At 34.6% G+C, this 11,508-nt stretch overlaps 2 protein-coding genes across 2 annotated transcripts; both read right to left on the bottom strand.

The window, feature by feature from the left end:
- Positions 1 to 625: 625 nt before the first annotated feature.
- LOC144422880 (uncharacterized) lies at positions 626 to 2,775 on the bottom strand. The gene is made up of 3 exons (XM_078112827.1): positions 2,486 to 2,775; positions 1,877 to 2,107; positions 626 to 1,809 (listed from the first exon to the last, which is right to left on the bottom strand). The coding sequence occupies exons 1-3, from the start codon at positions 2,650 to 2,652 to the stop codon at positions 1,629 to 1,631; spliced, it is 579 nt and encodes a 192-aa protein (XP_077968953.1). The 5' UTR covers positions 2,653 to 2,775; the 3' UTR covers positions 626 to 1,628.
- A 4,260-nt stretch (positions 2,776 to 7,035) lies between these two features.
- LOC120344842 (interleukin-17C-like) lies at positions 7,036 to 8,996 on the bottom strand. The gene is made up of 3 exons (XM_039414158.2): positions 8,739 to 8,996; positions 8,130 to 8,360; positions 7,036 to 8,062 (listed from the first exon to the last, which is right to left on the bottom strand). The coding sequence occupies exons 1-3, from the start codon at positions 8,903 to 8,905 to the stop codon at positions 7,882 to 7,884; spliced, it is 579 nt and encodes a 192-aa protein (XP_039270092.2). The 5' UTR covers positions 8,906 to 8,996; the 3' UTR covers positions 7,036 to 7,881.
- Between the last annotated feature and the right edge of the window lie 2,512 nt (positions 8,997 to 11,508).

The raw sequence follows: 11,508 nt of genomic DNA, 5'->3' as shown, positions 1-11,508 counted from the left end.
CACAATTTTATCAAAAAAAAAACTGCTAAACATAGATTATAGAATATAAGCCCTCCCCTTAAAATAAGACCTAGTCGATAGCGCGAATTTTTTTCTACCTATAGTCGATAGCAAGAAATCTCTCCTACACATTTTAAATGATTAATAATCTATGTTTTGCAGTTATTTTGAACGGACAGAAATTTTTCCGTGATAACCCACTTTTAAGAATACGACTCCGACAAGAAAGAAATCTTACAAAACTCCGGACTGTGACTCCAATGCTTCACTGGCGCAACGAGGATATATTATATGACTTGCGTCAATCCAACATAAATTACTTTAAAACTACAAAATGCCGCGACTTACACATTGCCATGTCATGACTGCTGTCCGTTTGTTATCAATTGCGGTTTTGCACACGGCTCGCCCTACACCTACATACTCCACGATGTCATATCTTGTATTATGGAATTACCCTTGAAACGCAAATCAAATTCACCCACTCAGTTGCCACAGAAAATACACAAGCGTGATTAATACCCACGTACCAAATGACATAAAACTTCTTCCGTTAACTCCCAAATATGAATACCAATATTTATTTTGTTCGTGATAAATCAACACTATAGAATCACTGGTTTAATTAAATCGGTAAGAAAGAATGTCGACAAAACGCATTTGTTAATATGAAGTAGTAAGCAAACATTGTACTTAAAGCAAGACAATTGCTGAACAGCTATAAGAATGGAGATTTTATCAGAATACCTGTATTGCAAGAACATAAATGAACATAAACTTGTTCGTAAATATACAGTAAATGCAGATCCGATTACTGTCGCAAATAGACGTATTATGACGTCACATTTTCTGGTACCACGTTTCATTGCATCTTTCATTGCATAACTTATGTAACTAATGTATTACTGTAACGTTTCGTCTGATTTTGGCTCTTGAATTGCATAGTAGGCCTATGGTATTTTTATTCCTGCTACAGCATTCTTGTATTATACGCATACGGATCAACTAGCGCAAAGGCATTGGGGAAGGATTGAGAGTTAGTCTCGCGTAACCTTTACTGATAGTCTTCTTAAAATATGTTAAAATATTTATTATGACATCACTGGAATTTGCCTGATGCGCGTAGTCAAGAATTTCCAACAAAAGGGATTCTGAAATTTCTAATTGCCAAGATGGAGCGTAACAGGCAGCGGGTCTGAGCGGAGGCCAGAAGACGTCGGGTTTCGAAAGTCTTGACGGTCTAAAAAGCGTTTCAAGCTACGAAAAATTGTTACTTTACAAAATGGGAGAGGGTTCCGACCATCTGGCTACGCCCCTGCTGATGTGTGAAATACAAAATCGAATATCTTATTATGACGTCATGCATTTTCAACTTCCTAATTCAACGAAATCTCACGTAAGTTACTGATGGTCATCCTTCGAACGTATCGGCGTTTTTCGTACTTAACGCACTAAGAAATGTGCAGTGCCTTTGTCATTTTTTCCCAATTTACAAAATATTTGCAAGATATTGATTCCGAAGACTCCAAATTCCAAACGGCGTGATACAAAATACCTTGCTCATTGTCTGCAGTCGTCAAAGTTCACAACGTTTTATAACTGAGATGCTGAGATCGATCACGATTTATCTACCGGATGACACAAGTGCATCCAGTCTTAATGGGCTTGCGAGTTAATTTCCCATTTTTCATTACTGTAATTTTCGTTTTTGTTTGTATACTGACAAGATTCACGTTATCTTCTTTAGTTGTTTCTATGTTTATACAACCGTTACAAAGACATCGAGCTTCCATCAATATCTTGGGTATTCTAAAAATGCACAAATGCAAAAATTATTCTATCTATATTTTTACACACATAATATATTCATATGTACCTGTTATTATCAGTATTTTTGATATATTTCCATGGAGAAATACTGCGATCTTTTACTTTTTTAGTCCGACGCAGGTACTGCTCACTGAATTTAGGGCAACGTTTTCTAATAGATCGTTCCTCCCTCGATCGGACGTCTTGTACTTCCAATTCGTCAGCGAATTTCTTGTCAGAAAGCATATCTTGTGACATTTTTACGTAGTCGCCCATGAAAACAGTAATACAATTTTTTCTGAAAATAAATTGACATTTTTATAAAAATCACCAGACTTTTATTCTAATATTTTTTCAGCGACTTTTATTCTTTCACGTAAACTGTTGTATGGAGTTCGAATTTTCTGCCGCACAAATAAACGTTATTTGAAACCAATGGCAAATATCTTTATTCACAGTAACAATAGCATTGAACATGAACAAACGAAAAGATTGTTGTTATCTCTTAAAAAGTTTTGATCTTGATTTGCGGCCTCTCTTTTTTAGAATTTGCACGTTTAGTTTGAAAAATAATACATACAAAAATATTACAAAAGAAAATCGTGCCAATATATTTTCGACTACGTTCAAAAATAATTCGATTACATATATACTTATATATGTCAACTTTCTATACCTCTGATTTCCTTTTAAAAACTTGCATTCCGGGGGTATCCCATCGACATTCTCTTCGATTGCTAATTCATTTAGTGGCATACCAACAGAAAAGGTCAATTCAGATAGAAAAATTACAACAACAATTCTGATTCCTAATAATAAGTATTTAGCAGCTGTTCGACACATTTTGGAGGATATGCAAAACGCACTACTTCCACGAGTGCTGATATGACATTATATATCCAGCAGATTCCTATTAAAAGCGTAGGTGTGAAAATTACCCACAGCAACCCTTCAAATTCGTGTGTACTTCGGACCTGGGAATTCTCGAATTAGATAAAATTAAATAGGTTGGATTAGTTTAATCACATGTTTTTTGAAGTAAGAAATATTGCATCAGAATTGAATAAACATGCTAAATTTCACCCCCTTTCCTTCAACCCGTCGGTATTTCCCCCATTTTTATTGTTCGTCACTGACGTCACAAAAGCGATGCGAATGTAACCATATTCGGTCACCATATAGATCAGATTTATGTCATATAAGTGGTTCTCTTAAAATAAGCTCGATTAAGAAAGAGAATAAGATACATAATTCGACCGAAATTTGTAACATAGCGTAATGGCTAAAGTAAAGTATTCTAGTATTTATCCTTGATTAAGCAATCATGTGTACTAAGGTTTCTTGACCCGTAATTATCAATTTTCACTGAGCTATGGCCCTTTACCCACTTCTTCCAATCGTCTAGACTCTAAACCCATATCCTATACAAATACAGTTTTACAATTATTTGACCAATATGTTTACAGTCTGACGCCAACCCATGCTATTAATATATCCAGCTCCTTCGGTAGTTTATCCTCCCAATACATCTCATGTTTGACCTGACCAATTACAGCTTAAACGATATGCACGCTAGGTCATCGTTTGTGTGCACTTCTGATATTTTGTGCAATATGAACTACTAACCATTATTCCCCTGACCTAATATATATATACTGCATTTGAGATCCCAGCATATCGACCTTGTCTAGTTTGGTGGTTATCAGACTTTTTGAAAAATAAAAAATAAATCCGTGACTTCTTCTAATTTATTGATGACTCGCGGACTTTTGCATTGAGATGAAAAAAAAATGAAAACATAACAACACATAAAAATAATGTACTGTATGCAAATATACAGAATAAAGACAAGAACAAAATAAACAAGGATTTAGGATTGATGCGTTTGCCTCGTTACAGACCATTCATCTATTTTTCGTTGAGCTTTGGAAACGCAACCCTTGTGCAACGAGTAACAAATAGCCTGTATCGGTATGTGATTTTGAAATGAGCAAATAACGCGACCCTCGTAGGACGAGTAACACATAGTCTGTTTCGGTATGGGATTTTGAATGATTTTAAACTCTAGATCAGTACACACGAAAGGTTCAAATTTGCACGATCTAGAGGCCTCCCCGTCATTGCTTTCTAGAATTATTGCGAAACATTTAACACGATAATTGAGCAATTTTCACAAAGTCAGTATTACATCGAACTTTGCAAGCTAATTGAGAGAAGCATTGAATATGGCCTTCCAAAAACATGACATTGTATGAGTTGTTTTGTTTGAAGAAAGATCATGTCTTCGAGCATATTGACTAATGATTTCAAACTGTCTTTGAGTGACATTTCCAGATTTTTCAAATTGAAACGGACAACAGGTAAGACAAAAATAACATGATTTGTTTCAATTTGAAACTAACTTCATTGCATGTTTTCCATGCCTATTCGCATGATTTTTGCTCGCGCAATCAGATCACTAATTCTGAATGAAGTGACGTGACAATACGCGTGAAAGTTCTGAAATTTATTGATATTTAATATTTACCCACTCCAGCAAACGCTTTACGAGTTGACGCCGAGATGTATCATGTTGCAATCTCAACTATTAAAGAGTATTGCATCGTTTTAAATAGATAAAAAATAGTCAAAATGCTTGAAATATTTGGAAATAGGGATTTTGTAAACTTTTGGGTAGAGCCCTCCATTTTTTTAAAGATACATTTCAAGACTTATTTGCGTCAAATTGGCCGATATAGTTACTGTTATCGATACAAATGCAAAAGGTTGAAAAAATCGAAAACAAATTCTCAATTGACTCATTGGACACTAAGTGGACCCCATAATCGTTTTCTAAATTAGTTAATGTGAAAAAAAAATTATATTGTAAAAAAAATGATAATAGAAGAAGTCGCCAGATGGGCTGTTACTTTTATCTGTTTATTTTATTTTTATTTTTCAATCGCTTTCGAATATTCCAAGGTCTGATATTTCATACAAAATTTGGTTGTTTCATTTTACTTAATGTGAACACTGTTATATGATATATGAAAACACTTTCATATGTCTTCGTGTCCGTTTACTTTAGAACTGCGAGCGCATGGAGGCGCTGTAGCAACATCTAAGGCCACATGAATATATTGCCTCACTCGACAGGCTTGGAAACGAAAAACATACGAAGACTTGCACACAACCAGGCCGGCACCTTCACCTATAACCACTTGTGTTTATTGATCGTTGTGTGTTTTCTTTGTGCAAACATTATGACTGCTGCACAGCACTCTTTCTACAACAAATGTTTAATAAGAATTTAAATCAGATTGGAACATATTTTTACTTCCTTGCTTTGCTTTAAACGACCCTTTTCAGATTTCGTACCCAGTTTTATCGCCGATTATGCATTTTCATGCCATACAAAACTAAATTATCAGTTGCGTTTATTTTCATACAATACGTCACAACGCATTTTTATTTACCAGAAATAGTTGTTAAACCTTTAATCTTGCTAACGTATTTACTTTGTTACAACTGCAAACAATCAATGAAATATTATTCTAATTCCTTCTGAAAAAATTGAATGGAAAGCAAATCTATCATTATGTTGAGACTTTTACCTCTGATATGAACAAAGTTCTATAAAAGCAGCCAAGTTATATGTAAAAAGTATATGTCAAGGCAATGCCATCAGCACACATAGGATGTCATTCCGAAGTGATTGGCATGCCATAAAGAGCATGGGCTAACAACTATTAGTAAAAAAAATAGAAATAGCATAATTTATAAACTCATACGACTGGGATCAAGGATTTCATCAAAGTTTAGTTATTAATTGCAGGTCTCGTGTGGAAATCTGTTGGTTAATCTTAAACGAACATAAGAAATAAAATGATTCTTTTCTATTAATAATTTTTATTAACGCAACAACAGTCTAGAATTCATTTTTTTTAATCCGACAAAAATTACGAAGGGCAACCAATTGTCTCACAGTTCATATATTCTAAAGCTTCAAATTGCAAAATTATGGGCACGACAACAATTTTCAGCAATTTCACGTCATTGTAACAAACCTGTTTCTGACCTTTCCGATGGCATAACAGATAACAAACAATTGTAAACAGCACACACAGTCGCTACATTCGCGTCATAAATTTGTTTAAAAAGCTTTAGATATGAGGGGAAAAAATTGTAGATTTTTTTTTGTTTCGAAGGGTTTTTAAAACTTGATAAGATTAATGTAACCAGAAAAATATACCCCGTATTTCAATCTAAATTTATATCTAATGTTTTTGTGGATTTTGACCATAAGAAGTTTACAACGTAACGGTATTGTCCACCAATCCTCTGAATCTAGCGCTGTTATGTCTGTCAGAACACTATCTATTATTTTCAATAGTCTAGTATTCCCAAAAATGACCTCAATACCCCGATAACCCCAATGAAAAACTCGCAATTTTTTTTTTCTCTAGATAAACGACGTTTTTCTTCCCTGTCATGTGTAACAATGTCATTTCTAGGCGACGATTTTACCCACAATGTGTTGTATTTCTGTCGAACTCGAACTATTGACGTAGTTCGCGTAGTTGTCTGTATTAGTCCATTTTACAGTATTATTACAGTATAGGGCTGTATTACTCCATTTTAACTTTTTACAATGAATGCTAGATAGCAGAGCTAGTTCGAGTCGGACTCGGACATGTGTTTGAAAAATGCGGGGACTATCTCAGAATGTCGTGTCCTCTATGCCCCAAACCTGTCCCACTGTCACGCTATTCTTAGTTGGAATAAATAAATCTTGTGAGAAACAAGATCAGAATAGGCATATAAAGTGGAAATCATGATATGCTCTGGAGTAGGGTAGATATAATACTTCGGAAGAAAGTTAGAGTATTGATACAATTTTTGGCGGGAAGATGTGTGGACAAATAGGATATGGCATTTTTGAGACTCATTTATGGCACTAAAAATGAGCCTAATTAAAGCTGAAGTTATTTGTAGTGTTGGGTCTGCAGAATCAAATTCAAGTTTAGATATTCCCCGGCATTACCGTCTTGGAAGTTCAGTTCATGATTTATGAACAACATTTTTGTATAAAAGTGTTCTACTACTTGATTGTACGAATATGATTGTAAATTACATTTACTCGCTTGAATCGAATTTGCTTTGAATTTTCGATTCCCATTGAAACCGAAATATAAAACCGTTAATTACCCAGCAGCATACTTGTCACAACTATTCATATAGGCTATACTGGGTGAAATTTAAATTTTTTTCGACGTTAAAACAAAAACATCTTCCGAGATATGACTATCTAAAAGAGTAATCACATTCAGAAAAAAATGGTTACAAATCAAGCAAAACGTTACAGAAATACATTTGTGTTGGTGTGCAGCCGGGCTCTTGAATTGCATAGTAGGCCTATGGTGTTTTTATTCCTGCTACAGCATTCTTGTATTATACGCATACGGATCAACTAGCGCAAAGGCATTGGGGAAGGATTGAGAGTTAGTCTCGCGTAACCTTTACTGATAGTCTTCTTAAAATATGTTAAAATATTTATTATGACATCACTGGAATTTGCCTGATGCGCGTAGTCAAGAATTTCCAACAAAAGGGATTCTGAAATTTCTAATTGCCAAGATGGAGCGTAACAGCCAGCGGGTCTGAGCGGAGGCCAGAAGACGTCGGGTTTCGAAAGTCTTGACGGTCTAAAAAGCGTTTCAAGCTACGAAAAATTGTTACTTTACAAAATGGGAGAGGGTTCCAACCCTCTGGCTACGCCCCTGCTGATGTGTGAAATATAAAATCGAATATCTTATTATGACGTCATGCATTTTCAACTTCCTAATTCAACGAAATCTCACGTAAGTTACTGATGGTCATCCTTCGAACGTATCGGCGTTTTTCGTACTTAACGCACTAAGAAATGTGCAGTGCCTTTGTCATTTTTTCCCAATTTACAAAATGTTTGCAAGATATTGAATCCGAAAAATCCAAATTCCAAACGGCGTGATACAAAATACCTTGCTCATTGTCTGCAGTCGTCAAAGTTCACAACGTTTTATAACTGAGATGCTGAGATCGATCACGATTTATCTACCGGATGACACAAGTGCATCCAGTATTAATGATCTTGCGACTTAATTTCCCTTTTTTTATTACTGTAATTTTCGTTTTTGTTGGTATACTGACAAGATTCACGTTATCTTCTTTAGTTGTTTCTATGTTTATACAACCGTTACAAAGACATCGAGCTTCCATCAATATCTTGGGTATTCTAAAAATGCACAAATGCAAAAATTATTCTATGTATATTTTTACACACATAATATATTCATATGTACCTTTTATTATTAGTATTTTTGATATATTTCCATGGAGAAATACTGCGATCTTTTACTTTTTTAGGCCGACGCAGGTACTGCTCACTGAATTTAGGGCAACGTTTTCTAATAGATCGTTTCTCCCTCGATCGGACGTCTTGTACTTCCAATTCGTCAGCGAATTTCTTGTCAGAAAGCATATCTCGTGACATTTTTACGTAGTCGCCCATGAAAACAGTAATACAATTTTTTCTGAAAATAAATTGACATTTTTATAAAAATCACCAGACTTTTATTCTAATATTTTTTCAGCGACTTTTATTCTTTCACGTAAACTGTTGTATGGAGTTCGAATTTTCTGCCGCACAAATAAACGTTATTTGAAACCAATGGAAAATATCTTTATTCACAGTAACAATAGCATTGAACATGAACAAACGAAAAGATTGTTGTTATCTCTTAAAAAGTTTTTATCTTGATTTGCGGCCTCTCTTTTTTAGAATTTGCACGTTTAGTTTGAAAAATAATACATACAAAAATATTACAAAAGAAAATCGTGCCAATATATTTTCGACTACGTTCAAAAATAATTCGATTACATATATACTTATATATGTCAACTTTCTATACCTCTGATTTCCTTTTAAAAACTTGCATTCCGGGGGTATCCCATCGACATTCTCTTCGATTGCTAATTCATTTAGTGGCATACCAACAGAAAAGGTCAATTCAGATAGAAAAATTACAACAACAATTCTGATTCCTAATAATAAGTATTTAGCAGCTGTTCGACACATTTTGGAGGATATGCAAAACGCACTACTTCCACGAGTGCTGATATGACATTATATACCCAGCAGATTCCTATTAAAAGCGTAGGTGTGAAAATTACCCACAAAAACCCTTCAAATTCGTGTCTAATTCGGACCTGGGAATTCTCGAATTAGATAAAATTAAATAGGTTGGATTAGTTTAATCACATGATTTTTGAAGTGAGAAAGATTGCATCAGAATTGAATAAACATGCTAAATTTCACCCCCTTTCCTTCAACCCGTCGGTATTTCCCCCATTTTCATTGTTCGTCACTGACGTCACAAAAGCGATTCGAATGTAACCATATTCGGTCACCATATAGATCAGATTTATGTCATATAAGTGGTTCTCTTAAAATAAGCTCGATTAAGAAAGAGAATAAGATACATAATTCGACCGAAATTTGTAACATAGCGTAATGGCTAAAGTAAAGTATTCTAGTATTTATCCTTGATTAAGCAATCATGTGTACTAAGGTTTCTTGACCTGTAATTATCAATTTTCACTGAGCTATGGCCCTTTACCCACTTCCTCCAATCGCCTAAACCCATATCCTATACAAATACAGTTTTACAATTATTTGACCAATATGTTTACAGTCTGACGCCAACCCATGCTATTAATATATCCAGCAGCAGCTCCTTCGGTAGTTTTATCCTCCCAATACATCTCATGTTTGACTTGACCAATTACAACTTAAACGATATGCACGCTAGGCCATCGTTTGTGTGCAGTTCTGATATTTTGTGCAATATGAACTACTAACCATTATTCCCCTGGCCTAATATATATATACTGCATTTGAGATCCCAGCATATCGACCTTGTCTAGTTTGGTGGTTATCAGACTTTTTGAAAAATAAAAAATAAATCCGTGACTTCTTCTAATTTATTGATGACTCGCGGACTTTTGCATTGAGATGAAAAAAAAATGAAAACATAACAACACATAAAAACAATGTACTGTATGCAAATATACAGAATATAGACAAGAGCAAAATAAACAAGGATTTAAGATTGATGCGTTTGCCTCGTTACAGACCATTCATCTATTTTTCGTTGAGCTTTGGAAACGCAACCCTTGTGCAACGAGTAACAAATAGCCTGTATCGGTATGTGATTTTGAAATGAGCAAATAACGCGACCCTCGTAGGACGAGTAACACATAGTCTGTTTCGGTATGTGATTTTGAATGATTTTAAACTCTAGATCAGTACACACGAAAGGTTCAAATTTGCACGATCTAGAGGCCTCCTCGTCATTGACATCTAGAATTATTGCGAAACATTTAACACGATAATTGAGCAATTTTCACAAAGTCAGTATTACATCGAACTTTGCAAGCTAATTGAGAGAAGCATTGAATATGGCCTTCCAAAAACATGACATTGTATGAGTTGTTTTGTTTAAAGAAAGATCATGTCTTCGAGCATATTGACTAATGATTCCAAACTGTATTTGAGTGACATTTCCAGATTTTTCAAATTGAAACGGACAACAAGTAAGACAAAAATAACATGATTTGTTTCAATTTGAAACTAACTTCATTGCATGTTTTCCATGCCTATTCGCATGATTTTTGCTCGCGCAATCAGATCACTAATTGATCACTAATTGAAGTGACGTGACAATACGCGCGAAAGTTCTGAAATTTATTGATATTTAATATTTACCCACTCCAGCAAACGCTTTACGAGTTGACGCCGAGCTGTATCATGTTGCAATCTCAACTATTAAAGAGTATTGCATCGTTTTAAATAAATAAAAAATAGTCAAAATGCTTGAAATATTTGGAAATAGGGATTTTGTAAACTTTTGGGTAGAGCCCTCCATTTTTTTAAAGATACATTTCAAGACTTATTTGCGTCAAATTGGCCGATATAGTTTCTGTTATCGATACAAATGCAAAAGGTTGAAAAAATCGAAAACAAATTCTCAATTGACTCATTGGACACTAAGTGGACCCCATAATCGTTTTCTAAATTAGTTAATGTGAAAAAAAAATTATATTGTAAAAAAAATGATAATAGAAGAAGTCGCCAGATGGGCTGTTACTTTTATCTGTTTATTTTATTTTTATTTTTCAATCGCTTTCGAATATTCCAAGGTCTGATATTTCATACAAAATTTGGTTGTTTCATTTTACTTAATGTGAACACTGTTATATGATATATGAAAACACTTTCATATGTCTTCGTGTCCGTTTACTTTAGAACTGCGAGCGCATGGAGGCGCTGTAGCAACATCTAAGGCCACATGAATATATTGCCTCACTCGACAGGCTTGGAAACGAAAAACATACGAAGACTTGCACACAACCAGGCCGGCACCTTCACCTATAACCACTTGTGTTTATTGATCGTTGTGTGTTTTCTTTGTGCAAACATTATGATTTTACTGCTGCACAGCACTCTTTCTACAACAAATGTTTAATAAGAATTTAAATCAGATTGGAACATATTTTTACTTCCTTGCTTTGCTTTAAACGACCCTTTTCAGATTTCGTACCCAGTTTTATCGCCGATTATGCATTTTCATGCCATACAAAACTAAATTATCAGTTGCGTTTATTTTCATACAATACGTC

This window comes from Styela clava, chromosome 5 (assembly GCF_964204865.1).
Source record: "Styela clava chromosome 5, kaStyClav1.hap1.2, whole genome shotgun sequence".
NCBI classification, from domain to species: Eukaryota; Metazoa; Chordata; class Ascidiacea; order Stolidobranchia; family Styelidae; genus Styela; species Styela clava.
Note: the sequence above shows the minus strand (reverse complement) of the source record. Positions and strands in the feature narration are given on the sequence as shown.